Source organism: Plutella xylostella, chromosome 16 (assembly GCF_932276165.1).
Source record: "Plutella xylostella chromosome 16, ilPluXylo3.1, whole genome shotgun sequence".
NCBI lineage: Eukaryota > Metazoa > Arthropoda > Insecta > Lepidoptera > Plutellidae > Plutella > Plutella xylostella.
In genome coordinates, this window is record NC_063996.1 from 5,318,566 (window position 1) to 5,334,180 (window position 15,615).

At 41.3% G+C, this 15,615-nt stretch overlaps 3 protein-coding genes across 3 annotated transcripts; all 3 read left to right on the top strand.

Moving 5' to 3' along the window:
* The first annotated feature begins 2,116 nt into the window (after positions 1-2,116).
* On the top strand, positions 2,117-3,571 carry LOC119693886 (leucine-rich repeat extensin-like protein 3). The gene is made up of 4 exons (XM_048626534.1): positions 2,117-2,346; positions 2,473-2,522; positions 2,596-2,627; positions 2,699-3,571. Exons 1-4 carry the CDS (start codon positions 2,254-2,256, stop codon positions 3,277-3,279), a joined length of 756 nt encoding a protein of 251 aa, XP_048482491.1. The 5' UTR covers positions 2,117-2,253; the 3' UTR covers positions 3,280-3,571.
* A 6,513-nt stretch (positions 3,572-10,084) lies between these two features.
* On the top strand, positions 10,085-11,329 carry LOC119693885 (extensin). The gene is made up of 4 exons (XM_048626557.1): positions 10,085-10,372; positions 10,456-10,510; positions 10,645-11,050; positions 11,185-11,329. Exons 1-4 carry the CDS (start codon positions 10,289-10,291, stop codon positions 11,327-11,329), a joined length of 690 nt encoding a protein of 229 aa, XP_048482514.1. The 5' UTR covers positions 10,085-10,288.
* A 2,519-nt stretch (positions 11,330-13,848) lies between these two features.
* On the top strand, positions 13,849-15,443 carry LOC125489724. Its single transcript, XM_048626558.1, has 2 exons — positions 13,849-13,932; positions 14,047-15,443. The coding sequence occupies exons 1-2, from the start codon at positions 13,894-13,896 to the stop codon at positions 15,424-15,426; spliced, it is 1,419 nt and encodes a 472-aa protein (XP_048482515.1). The 5' UTR covers positions 13,849-13,893; the 3' UTR covers positions 15,427-15,443.
* Positions 15,444-15,615: the final 172 nt, after the last annotated feature.

The following is a 15,615-nucleotide window of genomic DNA, read 5'->3' on the forward strand; positions in this document are numbered from 1 at the left end:
GGTACATACACATATACGAACCTTTATTACCATCTTATAGCAATGATGATGATGAACGCTCATGAAGGATCAGGAAAAAACACAGCCTGCCAGCACCCCCGCCACGCCAATGTTTCAAGTTGAGGCACCGTCTAAGGCCCAGACCACTACTACCTATTGTACAATGTTCATCTGCTGAATTAGCATTCAGTGTAAAAACATAAACTAATGTGTTATGTAACTTCTTCATGCTAAAACTTACGTAAGTATATGATTAAATCTACATTAGGTTGGTGATGCAGTCGACAGTGCAATCAAAAATCCTAACAAAACAGCTTGTTCTTGGATGAAATGCTGATTTAACCGCGAGGATCGCTCTGCCACTATTAAAATTTCAGTGAGTATCTACTGTACAATGTACATGTACATGGATGGGATCATGTAACATCATGACACGGTGGGTACCAATACCACCAAAATCGTCTGTACGTAAGGTCAAAATAAAGTATCAACTATAGACTTTTGTTTAGATAACTGAAAAATATCAAGAAAACTGCAGTTCAATAACACGATGGAGCGATTCAAGAAAAAATACTTAGTCTGTACTGCCTTGTACTGTACCTGCCTCTAGATGTGCAGTACAAGATAGTACAGACTAAGTAACTTTAAAATAATAGTAAATACCTACTAAATTTCGTGAAAAAATATGAAATTTCGTGTGTAACAGATTGTCAAATTTCAACTATCCACGATGAAGTAACCGGTACCTATATAAAGTCTGGTAGAGAGGTGCCTACTACCTTATCATAAACTGTTTTTGGTGGGTTGGTTCTTAAATTATTTTTGCATCACGTTTGGTTTGTTATCTCGCCATACAAAACGACGCTGAGGCAGTCCCAATACAGTGTACAATATTATTGCGTATACTTAGGTATTATTTATGATATTTATTGATAAAGACATCCAGTAGTTATTATTTCTTTTTATATTCATTTCACAGGAAGTTAGGTATCCACTAATAAGATAGGTAAAATACTAGTCATCTCCCTGGTTTTGAAACTAAACATCATGGAGATCTAGATAGACAGATAGATAATGTAAACCTAACACTCTACCTAATCTATCTTGCTAACACAGGTATAATTCAGATAGTATTGCATCTATGATGATAGACAGGAAGCCCGTAGAGGCAGGATATGCAGGACTGATGGATGATGACCATGATGACATCAATTATCGAGATCCGTTTTTCGATGGTTGTAGCAAAAGTGGGCAAAAGTTGTTCAGAACGACACCCTGAATCACCCCCTTTCGGATTAGTATGTACCCTTTTTGCAACACGCTGTAGTGATACCCCAGTGCCTAAATGTGCTATGTCTTCATGGACACTGTCGGTTCCATCTCTAAAACAGAGTTGATCAGCGATATGCAGCCTTTTACAGTCTAACTATAAAGTCGTGAAAACGGAAGTGGATCCTAACTAATTTTTTAAGATCATATTTAATCGATCTGTTATATTTATTAAAGGACAAATCCGTTATAAATCCATAATCAATCGGTATTTTATTTTAAAATGTATGTAAAAGTAAGTAAATAACTGATGATCATAAAAAGTTTATAGTTTGATTGTACATCGACCGTACATAATGGAGGCTGTGGAGGAAGCAAATTGATTAGATTCATACCCTCGGGATCTGAGAGATAGGAACATAAAAATATCTACCACTTTACCAGACAGGCGATTATGTATGTATTATTACAATCTGAATTAAGGGTACTACTAGAGCTACTAAGCTAGAGCTTATATGCCAGTGGTATGACTAAAATATATAAAACTTATTTGCAACTATAGGCATAGATCCTATGATGTTGTCGGGATTTAAAATAAATAGGAATAAATTACCTACCAACAACAAATAGGTGATATGCTTGCCGAAGTCAACAATGTATGTGTTTTAGCTTAGCTTAATCAAGCTCTGTCGCCATCTAGACCGAATGTCTCTCCAGACTTGAAATGCCAGAGGCACTGGCGCCAGGACTTTCACTATCATAGACTCTAGCCAAAACAATTAAACATAAAAACCCTACTATCGACACGTTCAATCGATCTTATCATAGAGACCGAACACACGGTCTTACAAAGTTAGTACACGGATTCTCGTTATCATGTTTCGAAACTCCAAGAGAAATATCGAAGACATCTCTTTAAATATCATAGAGAGTAAAAAATCAACACACAATCAGTTTCAGTGTTAGTGCAAGTAGAAGTACAAGATGGGGGGACATCTCTTCATTTGGTCCTCCCTCGGGGTCCTGTTGCTCTCATCCACTGTCATGGCCTGCTGTGACGGCAAGGGACTCTGTCTGGTAGGTCCTTACTTGGTCCTTACATTGAAATATTATAAATAAATGAACAATAAACAATAATAATTGGAGGTACACCTATAATATGAACAGGAGGGTTGAAATTAAAATTGTCTTTTCCGTTTGCAGTTGGAAGCTCTCAAGGAATTAAAGGAGTGTAAAAAGTCAGCGTTAGCTTCGTAAGTACCGCATCAAATGAGTGAATTTTGAATGAACTTAATTTCGTTACTGAAATATTGTATTCGTTTACAGGTTGGGGCTATGCGAGAAGAAATTGTTACTAGGTGAGTGTAAAATTTGAGTAAAATGAATTGTCAGTAACCATACTTTCTGTAAACAATCTTCATGCTAATGATTTCAATGTGCATTTTAGATAAAGAGCTAGCGTTGCCTCCTCCGCCGCCGACGATCCTGCTGCAACCCGCGGCGCCCGCCCCGCCGCCGCCGCCCGCCTACCTGCCGCCCGCCCTGCCGCCGCTGTACCTGCCGCCCCCGCCGCCCATGTACTTCGCGCCCCCGCCCCCGCCCTGCTATAGCCTGCCCCCGCCGCCGCCGCCCTGCTACAGCCTGCCGCCGCCTCCGCCCCCGCCGCCGGCGCCGCTCTACCTGCCCGCGCCCGCGCCGCCAGCGCCCCTGTACCTGCCAGCTCCTCCTCCACCGCCCCCGGTGTACCTGCCGCCCCCGCCGCCCGCGCCGCTGCTGCTGCCGCCGCCTCCACCGCCCCAGTACCTGCCGCCGCCCCAGTACTTGCCGCCCCCGCAGTACCCGCCCCCGCAGTACGCGCCGCCGCCCGCCCCGTGCGCCGCGCCCCCCGCGGTGCCCATGAACGCGTTCCTGGTGACGCCGCCCGTGCCCTGCTCGCTGGAGGCCAAGCCGCTGCCGCCCCCGCCCCGCTGCGCCGCCCCGCCGCCGCCCTGCTCCTGCAAATACTACTAGTCCCACTAAGGAATCCTATTTCATAAGTGCAACCGACATATTCACAAATGTCCCGGTAGATAGTAATACTTTTTGAAATTAATATTTTCGTAAATTTGACCCTAATTAAATTTATTTTGTTTTGGAAATGAAATTTGGACATGATGGTATATTACTAAAATGTAAATAAATGTATGTTATACTTACAGAGTAAAGAATATTGTTAGGAGTTATTTATTAATTATATGTTGTACAAATATACGAAATTTAATTTGAAATAGGTATGGTTTTTAATTTCATCAGCTCAAAGTCTCGTAAGGCCGTAGTACTTTTTATATGGTTGTTCTTATAATTTAGTTGAAACGACCAGAATAAAACTTTTATGATGCAAACAATAAAGAAAGTAAGCATTCGAAAATATCAAGAATCAAAGCACTTGTCATTATTTATTTGTTTGTTCGAGAACCGTAAGAGATATAGAAAAACTAATGAAAATTCGGTACTCCTACGGGGATATACCCCTACAGATATGAAATGTAATAACGGTTAAGTTAGAGTGAGTCTACCCAACCAAGAAACTAAGCATTAAAATATCATCGATACATGTAAATCGACTTTCATTTCACATTTTCTTATTTTTATCATGGAAATTTGGATGGCGTGTTTTGAAACTAGGGCGTGCAAAACCGGTTTTGAATTTTCGGTTTTCAGCCTCAAAACCGGGTAACCGGTTTTTCACCGGTTTTGATATTACTTAAATATTTTTTGTCATACAGTACTAATTAAACAAGGAACCCATATTCTTAGATAGAGATATCCACAAAACATACGAATAAAACATTTTTTATGATACACTTACCTATTTTTAATCAACCATATGACAAATTAATAATTTAGTGAACAGGAAAAAAAGTTAAATAAGAATTATCATAGTACTTACTGTTATCACATCTAAAAAGAGTGTGTGGCACCTTAATGGTGTTTTTATATCGTTCTGTTATCATAAATAATTGTATATTTTAAACATACAGGCAGATTTTGAAAAAAAAAACATTTATCGTGTGATTCTTACGACCACTCTATAGTAGCAGTAAGATGATGAATGTTTTTTTGATGTATTACAGATTTTTTCATATCAACGCAACGAAAGAAAGCCTAACTCATTGATGGACACGACTGCATTTGATTTGACGTCCTCAACACTTCATGAAAAAAGTCCATAACGTCGAATGCAGTCCCCGTACTTGGCCTAATTATATTTTCAACAACGGTCAATGCAGTCCTGTTTTACCTAGAGTTTGTATGAAGACCACATTGTTGTGCTTTATTGGGCCAGATTTCAACGTTATAATTATGTGCACCCAGAGTACCTTTTTTTCACCCAGCAATAAGTTTTCATACAGCAAAAACGCACACATCGGTCACTGACTGACGTCGTGTTTGCTTTACTGCGCCTAGGCAGAGTGCCGGCATGTGCACCACAAAATCGTCACTCAATTTCCATACAATATTTTAGTGCCTTTTTATGAGTTTCACCATTAATCTAGTGTCCATCAGTGTGCCAACCGATATATAAATTCTATTATTTTTAGAGTTTATGGGTTCAACTTCTAATGTATGTAAAAAAGTATATAAAAATACGATCAAAATCGGTGAAAACCCGGTTTTCGGTTTCCGGTTTTGAACTCTCAAAACCGGTTATGAAAAACCGTGATATATTGTCCGGTTAACCGGTTTTCCGGTTAACCGGTTAACCGGTTTTGCACGCCCTATTTGAAACTATACAAGGCCAGAACGCACCCATAGTGTACTAGCACTGTATAGTTTCAAGTGACAAAAAATAATATTTTACTTGAAAATATACACGATTTGTGCGTACTAATCGCGTATACTTTCAAGTTGGGATTTACTGAATCGTTCTTGAAAATATACATTGCTATTACGCACATTGCTTGATTGGCGTACTTGTCGCATATAATTTATACCTACATGCTGATTCTGATTTACTTAACTATTTCGGTAAATGTACATGACTAAAATTTACTTCTTCTGCCTGTCATACCTATAGAATGTTAATAAATAAAGATGAACAAGCTCTAATTTGCTTGATAAATTGTTATGTCAATCATACTTGCAAGTAAGAATACTAATATCTTATTATTTATATGAATCAAGAGTAATACCTACTACACTCACGATCAATGAAAAAGTTCCAGTGACGATAGCTCCTGAACGGAAAAGACTAGCTTAATGACGACGTCGGCAATATTAAAGTACATTGTTGAGCTGTTAGCTCATAAAAATATTATTATAACCAAAATAAAAACGTAAATTTTTATCAAATTCTAAATTAAATGTTTTAAAGAATTGGGGTCATTTGGTGTTGACTTTTTGCTGAGTGTGTTAGGTATTACCCTATAGACCTATTACAGACATATTTAACATCAAGTTTGGAATTGACCCTAATTTTCTTTTATGAATTGTTCTACACCCTTTTCTGAGATAATTTTTACTATTTACAACAATTCTACAGTTTAATTTAAATCACTTTACTTTTTAACTGTACGATGTAAACAAAAAACACGTTACGAAAAGAATGCCAAGTGCGGAATGATGGTGCAATGTTTAGAAAGCAATAGACTTATTACTATTTCGCATGAAAGAAAGAGAGAGCAACAATTCAAAAGGGCTACCTGGTAACTAATCACGTATAGTTTCAAGTACTCGCATGGCCGCTTGGCACTTGAAAATATACACGATTAGTACGCAGTGGTAACTGCTGCAGTATATTTTCAAGCCATAATTTTGGCCCAACTTACTTGAAAATATACGCGATTAGTGCGTAATGGCCTTGTATACTTTCAAGTAAATCATAGCACCATTTTATTTTGAAAATATACGTGAGCAGTCCCAACCTCTGCGTTCTGGCCTTGTATAGTTTCAAAACACGCCATTTGGATGAGGTATAGATTTTCTAGGAGTTATATTTTATTATAATGCCGGATATAAATTATTTCCTACAACATACCAATTTGATTCCAGCTCCCCTAGCGTTCAGTACCTTCGATCACCTTCGCTTATGTGTTCTCGCTATATACACAGTGTGGTGTGGGGGTTCAATCTGACGTCCGGAATAACCGTGTGCAGTGCACATGTTATTGTTGTTGCACCCCGAAGGTCTCCACTAACGTCTGGCTGTATTTATGGCCTCGCTTCAGCTAAGTCCAACGACCCTCAACTCGCTTTCTACGCTTCAGCGCCACGTTAGGACAGGGCGTCCACGGGAGCGCCTTCCATTTGGGGGCCGCCGGTCAAAGGCAATATTTGCGGCATTCGTAGCTCGTCGGACAGTGCACAACTGCACATACCTACATAATATAATATACTATGGTCTGTTTTTTAATTTCAGATACTAAATTGACAGATTCTGAACGGTTCATCAACAGTCGATTGTCCAATTCAATTCAATTCAATTCAATCATTTATTGGTAATAACTTAAATAATATTACAAGTCATTTACATAGGTAATTGGTAATTATGCACTAGGTATAATTAAGTTACTTATACAATACTAGCTGTTCCCGCGAGCTTCGCTTCGCCTTAAAACGTTTTCCCGTGGGAATTCCGGGATAAAAAGTAGCCTATCTTCTTTCTCAGGGTCTAAAACATATGTATACCAAATTTCATTCTAATCCGTTCAGTAGTTTTGGCGTGAAAGAGTAACAGACAAACAGCGCTTCGCTTCGCCTTAAAAAGTTTTCCCGTGGGAATTCCGGCATAAAAAGTAGCCTATGTTCTTTCCCAGGGTCTAGACCGTATGTATACCAAATTTCATTCAAATCCGTTCAGTAGTTTTGGCATGAAAGAGTAACAGACAGACAGCGCTTCGCTTCGCCTTAAAAAGTTTTCCCGTGGGAATTCCGGGATAAAAAGTAGCCTATGTTCTTTCCCAGGGTCTAGACCGTATGTATACCAAATTTCATTTAAATCCGTTCAGTAGTTTTGGCGTGAAAGAGTAACAGACAGACAGACAGACAGACAGACAGACAGACAGACAGACAGACAGACACAGTTACTTTCGCATTTATAATATTAGTTAGGATAACATAGACTAGCTAAAGTAGGTAGTTATATAATTTTATTCATAAAGTAGAAGCACTGATAGTTAGGTATTTCTTTATACATATAAATAATTTAGTTATTAGATAGTACATCAATAGTTTTTAGGTATTACTATTAAGTAACAACATTTCAGCATTATTTGCATATTTGCATTGTGTTTTAGTATGATAGTATCTTATTTGAAAGCTCTATACACACTGTTTTTCATCGTTATGAGAGTTACTGTTGGTAGTAGGTACCAATAGTGCATGGGGTGGCGAGGTAAGGTCAAAGAACTCATTTATAGTATAGCATGCCGAATTAAGCAACATATTTTTAAGTTTTTTTGTAAAGGTGGCCTCATTTGTTTCGTTTTTAATGTTCTCAGGGATTACGTTATATATTTTTGGTCCTATTATATGGATGAGTTTATTAGACTTAGTTAGCCTGCAGCCGGGACAGTACAGCTTATCTTCACGGCGAGGGCAGGTGTTTGGACGAACATCCTTGTTGCCAATAGAAATCGCGGAAAAATCGACTGTTGATGAACCGTTCAGAATCTGATTGAATTTAGTATCTGAAATAAAAACAGACTTTAGAATACTTTAATCAACTCCACACTGTCTTTACAATATAAAATAGTGCTACTTCCGGTCCGACTCTGCTATCTTCATGTAGGAGGATCGGATAATGACCACCTTTGATTCCAATATTATAGGTACTGTAACCGATAGAAAGTTAAAAGGGATGAAAATACTGAAAAATTGGCTTCTTTCATCACGTTTCTGAAATTTCAACGAAGTGACTCATATCACGTGACACCGCAACTTTGAATACCTAATTTAGGTTGCTACCTTTGATTAGCATTTATGTGTAAAAATTTGCAAACTTAAGTTAATCAGTAAGTAGTAGGTATAAGAATACATATAAACAGCGATTGCGCGTTAAAAAAGTGTTATGGAACAAAAATAAAATGAGCTATAATAGATGTGTTTTTTTTGGTTTGTGATTTTTTTAACTCTTGACCTTTTTTAAAATAATTTAAGGAGGTTAACGATCGAACTCTTCGGGCGACTGCTCGATATCAAGGCGAATAACAATCGGGACGTTAATACATTATGTATGTCTGTATTTACAATAGGACCCGTCGGAAATGTTGTTTACATTATTCATGAGTGTGACCAATTTTCTATAAGTACTTGCCTAAATTTCACCGTGTATAATTGTAACTAAATGTTGCTTTTTGAGAATTCTCATAAAAACCCTTGACATATATTATGACTTACCGCCATAGCATTTCCTTATAAAAACTACGCACTAAAAGCATGTCACAAACTAATATAAATGGCTTGTGTTTGGATGTACAAATCGGGGTACTATGTATTATCATTAAGTCCTCTAACTCCACGAGGAGCATAGGGCCTCCACAGTTCTTCTCCAGACGTTCCTGTCCTGGGCTCTTTCTTTGGCTTCGTCCCAGGAGATTCCGACGGCATTGAGGTCGCTGAGAATGGATCGCCTCCAAGTTATTGCAGGTCGCCCTTTGCGCCGTCTGCCCTGCGGCGGATTCCAATCTAACGCCATTTTGGCGATATTCACCTCTGGTCTTCTGAGGCAGTGTCCAATCCAACTCCACTTTCTTCTGAGGATCTCTTTATTTATGGGTTCCTGTCGCGTTTCCTTCCAGAGGTCTTCATTGGATATTGTGTCAGGCCAGAACACTCGCAGAATTTGCCGCAGATGTTTATTGACGCAAACTTGTAACTTAGTGGAGATTGATTTGGTCACTTTCCACGTCTCGCAACCATACAGCAGGACCGATTTGACATTGCTGACAAATATACGGAGCTTGAGGTCTCGTGATATGATGTTCGACCGCCATATCGGTGTCAGCTGGGCAAATGCGCCTTTTGCCTTTTTAATCCTGCCATCCACATCGTCATCTGTTCCGCCAGTAGGTGTGAGAACACTTCCCAGATAGCAGAAATGGGGCACATCTACCACCTGTTTATCCCCGATTTTAATACGTTCACGGTTCGGGGTCACCACCCTCATCGCTACAGTTTTTTGCGCATTTACTCTTAAGCCTGTTTTTTGCGCTTCATCCTGAACTGCATTAGCGGTGCATGTGAGATCTTGCAGAGTTGTTGCTAATAAGCAAATATCATCAGCATAGTCAAGATCATTCAACTGATCACTTCCCCACTTGATACCCTTCTGACTCTCTGTTGCTTTGCGCAAAACTTCGTCTAGCAATATGATAAAGAGGGTAGGCGAAAGAAGGCTACTATGTATTATGGTGCTCCTAAATAATAAGATGTCTTCTCATGCAGTGAACGATTATTGGCTAATAATTAATTTATTTTTGTATTGGCCCTATAGGTATTATTATTACTTTGCCTTTTTTGTCATAGCCACAGACTAGAATATTATAACTGGGTCATAGCACAGCACATAGGTACCTAAATACCTACGATACTTTTGTTAAAAGTGTAGTTTATTTTTCCGGTCTTGCCCATAGCAAAAACATAATAATCAAGAATATTTTATTGCGAATCCTAGTCAAATTATGATTATGATACTCGAAAAGTTCTATTAAATTTTTTGTGGTAGGCAGTTTTCCTATTATGAAATAATTTAATCTGATCTCGTGATTTTATTAAGAAATTATTTATATGCAATGTAGTGAGTATAACCCTTATCATTAGGACAAAGATCATTAAAACCCTTATCGATCACATATTTACAAGATAAGTATTTAATCAGTAATCTCTATAACACTCTGAAGTAATAAGTTATAGTTAATAAGGCTATTTATACGGTACGGCATCTCATGTACCTTAATAATAAGACTGTGAAGACGTTAGGGGCGACGTTTAAGTTTTGTTCATTTAAAAATACATAGATAGAACTAACTAATAGGCAAAGATGATTTTAGTGCGACTTGGCGCGCTATCTTTAGCCCTTAGTTATGTTGCTGCAACTTGTCCCAGTGTTCAGCAACAATCACAGGTAATTAAAAATTAAATTAATCTGGAATTAGGTAAAATAAACAGCATCATGACATTTAATTCGCCCCCTACTTTTACTTTCAGCTGGCCTCGCTCAACGAGCGAATGAACCAAATGATCAGCGCCCTGTATTCGTCACGTAAGTCTATATTATACTCATTACCATACAATACAATAAACAACGGAAGACCGTCCGCATCAATATTTAATTGTCTTTCAAACCAACTGCAGAGGTTACGTTCCGATTTTAACATTCTCTTTTGTTATTTCCAGCTTTCCTTTCGAGTTTCAAGTCGAAAGCGTTGGGTTCATCAGCCTCGTACTCCAGCCCGCCCAGTGACTACTCAAGTGCGCCAGCGGCGTCGTACGACCCCGCGGCATACGCCCCAGCTCCTTACAGTCCTCCAGCACCTTACTACATGCCCGCTCCACCCGCGCCCAGCGCCCCGCCCAGCCACTACCCGCAGCCTCTAGAGAGCGGGGTAGCTCCAGCAGAGTATGGGTACTCGGCGCCGTCCAGCCAGTACCCTCGCTCGTACCCTCCTCCCTCCTACGACTCGTACTACAACCAGCCGTGCCCTTGTCAAGGCCCCCCCGAGTACCCTCCGTCCAAGCCTTACCCAAGCCAAGGTTATCCCGCGCCATACCCGCCCGCGCCGCAGCCGTCGCCGCCGCCGCGGTATGAAAACTACCAGTACCCTGCCCCTGAACCCGCGTCCCCTGCCCCGGCCGCGCCCACCTTCCCTCACCCGCCGACCAACTCTCCAGCGCCTCACACTTCGTCTCCATCGACTTCCTATACTCCTAATTCAGTAGCGTCCTCATACACCCCGCCTGCGTCATCGTACTCACCACCTACGTCGTCGTACTCTCCTTCTACGTCAACGTACTCAACGTCTTCGTCTTCGTTCACACCTTCTTCATCGTACTCAGCACCATCGTCCCCGTGCTCAGCTAGTTCGGCATCGTACTCGCCACCTACGTCATCGTACTCAACACCAGCGTCATCGTACTCACCACCAGCGTCATCGTACTCACCGCCAGCGTCATCGTACTCACCTTCTTCATCATCCTACACACCTCCCTCGACATCGTACTCATCGCCCTCGTCTTCATACCCTGCGCCGCCGCCGTCGTACTCAGCCGCGGCGGCCCCGTCCTACTTCCCGCCGACGTCATCGTACTCAGCCCCGTACTCACCAGCTACATACCCGCAGCCCGAGTACTATCCGTCCTACTATGCTTAAACAAATGCATATTTATGTCATGAACGGGTAAAAAATACCTTTTCAACCCTAGGAGTAGTTGCAAGGCTCTCATATATAGCATATTCTCATTATAGTCACAATAGCATAAGTTTTAATTTATTATAATTTATAAAGGGTAATTGCCCAGTAAAATAAAATGTTACAAATACAATATGGTTTTGTTTATTTATTGAGTATGCAGAAATATGAATTGAATAGGAACTCCTACGTCTTTGCGTGTCTTGAAATAGACATTTGTTAAGTAATCAATGATATTCTATATACGAGTATTACAATGGCCTAGTGTATAGGTTCTATAGGCTAGGTCTAGGTCATTGTAAATAGGTAACTAAAAGTGCGTCAGTGCAAGGATACTGCGTTATGAAATTTATTTTTGAAGTTATAGGTATATACACAAGTATTTGTAATTAATTCAGAAAGGAATGCATTAACCATTTAACATCATCCAGTCCAGTTAAGAATGGTTGATCCGATTTTGATAAAACCTTGAACACTTTCGATTAATCACCTTGATACCTACTACATAAATTGCTTTAAAATCAACTTGCAGGATTGCACCCGAACTGATCATATTTATCCATTGAGTATGGAGGGTACACCCGAGTCCGTGTTGTTCTATTGTACCTATTTATCTAATTCACACAAATGAAGGCATACAAAGTATAAAAACAAACCACATATAGGCCGTAATAAGTTAACAGCTATTACGGGCCTTATGGAAGCTCCTTCGGGTAAGTGCTCTCTTCTTTCGCCAGAAATGATGGTTCAAATACCGGCTGTGAAGTACCAATGAGTTATTTGAAGATTAGTTACCATCGCTCTTACAGTGAAGGAAACAACGTGGAGAAACCTGCGTAACTGACCTAGATGTACCTATACATAATAAGAACTGTGTTGTTCTGAAGGCAGTCATTCTAATTTTACACCTAAGTTGGTTATTAGTAATTTATTTTATTTATTTAACTCTTTATTATACAAATATCATAAATAAAAGTACATGCTAAAAGCATTTTCTGCCAGTCAACCGGCAGGATGTGAGGTAATAATATTTACATCGAATCAGTTTCAATAAATTCAGTATCTGACAGTCGGGTTGCCCACTTACCCGAAAAATCTCTCAGCACAAGCTTGCCTGTGTTGGGGTCCACCAACCCGCACTAGGCCAGCGTGGTGGACTAGGCCTAAAACCCTTTCTTCATCGAAAGGAGACCCGTGCCCCAGCAGTGGGGACGTGATGGGTCGTTATGATGATAAGTTTCAAAAGTTTAAATGTACCTACCGATTGTATTATATTTTTTATTTGAATTGATATATCTTTGAATCTACCTTTCTGCCACGGCGGGCCGTAGTCTAGTGAGGTAAGAAATGTTTCAAGTTTCGAAGGCAGATTAGGCAGATTAGAGGCAGGTGATGCACAAAGGAGCACATTCGAGTGAGCCAGATAAAGACGCCCACAGAGAATAGAATAGTAAGTAAGTAAATAGTAAGTACCTATATTTCTCTGCTGGATGAGCAATGTTGGACTCGAGAATTTTTACCTACCTAAGGTTTCGGGCATCACACAATATTTTTTACCACTTTCTGGTCTAACATAGGTTAGATTAGAAAGAAAGAAAATCTTTATTTGACTCGGACAACAATATGGATATGATTATAAACATTAATGACGATTAAAGACGCTTTCATGTCGATGTGCTAGTTTCCCCGCGAGGTTTAACTTCTATGTACATTTTAGAGGCACACTTACTTTAAGTTCTAAATATGTATACCTATCATTGGTTTCATATCATACGCCAACCGGACAACTATGTAGCCTATTCTAGAGGTTACAAGCAAGGACTTGTTACAAGCATATAGTCCATACTTTTAGTCTATGCCTAGGAACATCATACGTTGGTGGTTCATTCAGCCTCGTGGTGACTTCCTCGGTAATAGCTACAATGAGATATCATGTTCAGAAAGTCAGAACGGAACTAAACTTATTTGCTTTCATCTTATTTATTCATTTTACTATTTCCAATGAGTGACATATATTGCCATAATTTCCCAATTATATTAAATGTCGGGCAATAGCAGACGTTGTACACAACTACACAATATTTACTTCTGATAAAAACCCTCAAAGTGCAATATTTTGTAAAGCGTGTACTATCAACAATAAAATGCATCATGGCATAATTGCTAGAGAGGTTTCATAATATTTTTGATAAAGTATTATATAAAACGTTCCAAAAACAGGTGATAGCTAGTCGCCATGGCACTTCTTTACCTTTGCATTGGATTATTAATCCAGGTTAATAATAATTAACTGATATTTTTTTATTAAATACTTACCTGGTTAAATGTTTACTCATAGAAAACTTTATGGTTCAACAAATATTTTAATGCTTATTTATTTATATTGCAGGGCTCCTTTATTTTATGCGAAGATGTAGCACCAGCGAAAGCAGAGCCTGCGGTGAAGGTGGCTGCGGGTGAAGCGGCCGATCTCGCCGCGCATGCGCACACTGAGACCCACGCCGAGCACGACGCACACGCGCACCACGCCCACGATGCACACGCCCACGATGCGCACGCGCAAGCCGCGCAGGCCGAGTTCTTCTCCAAATTCTTCGGCTCCAGCCCCTTCTACCCCACCTCCTCCGTGGCCATGATGAGCCAGATCAACGACTCCGACAAAACACCCGAGGAACAAATCAAAGAAATCAAGGAGCTGGCTCACAAGATCGGAAACGAGATCCAGTCTGAGATGGCCAACTTGATGCGGTTCGCTATGACTTGCCTGAAGTACGAGCACGACCACGAACTGAACCCCGACCCCGAGCATAAGCCACTGGAAGGACACGTTGACACCAACGAGATCAGAGACAAGCGATCGACCGAGTCGCCCATGGACAGCACCAAGCTCATCATGCGGCTGCTGAACCACATCAAGTCCAGCAACGAGTACCAGAACATCGCCATCGAGAAGATGATGACCGCCCAGCAGATCGCCGACAAGTTCGGGATCGAATTCAACCCCGACCCGGACGTGCTGACCGAGCTCGCCTACGCCACCAACGAGAAGACCCAGGAGCTGACTGATATCCTGAAAGACGCTTGTGAGCCCAAGAACACCACTGTGGAAGTGGCTTTCGTGCCTTTGGAGGGAGAGTGCAAGGCTCCCACCAACGTGAGCGATAAGGGTGCTTACTACGGGTACTCGGTGCAGCCGCATCACGAGCACGCGCAGGGCTTCGTGCCGATCATGGAGCTGCTTCCGGAGCAGGTGCACCGGCCGGCGCGCGTGCAGCCCCGCCGAGTCGAGACGCAGATCCCGCCTCCCCCCGCGCACCAACACCCTGCCCCGCACCACCACGCCGCGCCCCACCCCGCGCACCCCCAGCCCCACCCCGTGCACCCCCAGCCTCACCCCGCGCACCCCCAGCCCCACTTCGAGCAGCCCCAGCAATACCGTGGCCCACCGGTGACACCTAAACCCGCTTTCTATGAACCACCAATGATGTACACGCCAGCCCCAGAATACTACCCTGGTTACTGTCCGGAGTTCGAGCCGTTCACCGCGGCCGCTATAGTCATAGAGGAAATAGAGCTCCCTGAGCCTGAGCTGGTGGCTGAAGAGATCGAGGAGACGGTGTCATCGAGGATGCTGGTGGAGCACGAGGCCCCTGGGGTGGCCACGGTGAGCCACGTCATGACCTACACCGTCGAGGAGAAGGCGCACTTCAGGACCCCCCAGATTGAGGAGCTGCCCGAACACGTGCAGTACAGCTTCCTGCTTATGTAAGCGAGCGTATTTAGAATGTACTTACTTATATATCGGAAAACCTGTATATAAAGTATACTACAGTAGTACACTACTGGTACCGGAAATTAATAACTCATAGTTCAATCCATTTTAGCTGTCTGGGTTTTCTTTGTTCCGGAACTCCAATTTTAATTGGGAATAATGCTTTTGTAGTCACGTAATTTTCGC

Bases quoted from the DNA above. Each gene is read 5' to 3' on its own strand.
- LOC125489724 (XM_048626558.1), top strand. From the start codon at position 13,894: ATGGCACTTCTTTACCTTTGCATTGGATTATTAATCCAG. The intron at 13,933-14,046 runs GTTAATAATAAT...TTTATATTGCAG, and splicing joins GCATTGGATTATTAATCCAG to GGCTCCTTTATTTTATGCGA.
- LOC119693886 (XM_048626534.1), top strand. From the start codon at position 2,254: ATGGGGGGACATCTCTTCATTTGGTCCTCCCTCGGGGTCCTGTTGCTC. The intron at 2,347-2,472 runs GTAGGTCCTTAC...TTCCGTTTGCAG, and splicing joins ACGGCAAGGGACTCTGTCTG to TTGGAAGCTCTCAAGGAATT. The intron at 2,628-2,698 runs GTGAGTGTAAAA...TCATGCTAATGA, and splicing joins CGAGAAGAAATTGTTACTAG to TTTCAATGTGCATTTTAGAT.
- LOC119693885 (XM_048626557.1), top strand. From the start codon at position 10,289: ATGATTTTAGTGCGACTTGGCGCGCTATCTTTAGCCCTTAGTTATGTT. The intron at 10,511-10,644 runs GTAAGTCTATAT...TGTTATTTCCAG, and splicing joins CAGCGCCCTGTATTCGTCAC to CTTTCCTTTCGAGTTTCAAG. The intron at 11,051-11,184 runs GTATGAAAACTA...CTCCTAATTCAG, and splicing joins CAGCCGTCGCCGCCGCCGCG to TAGCGTCCTCATACACCCCG.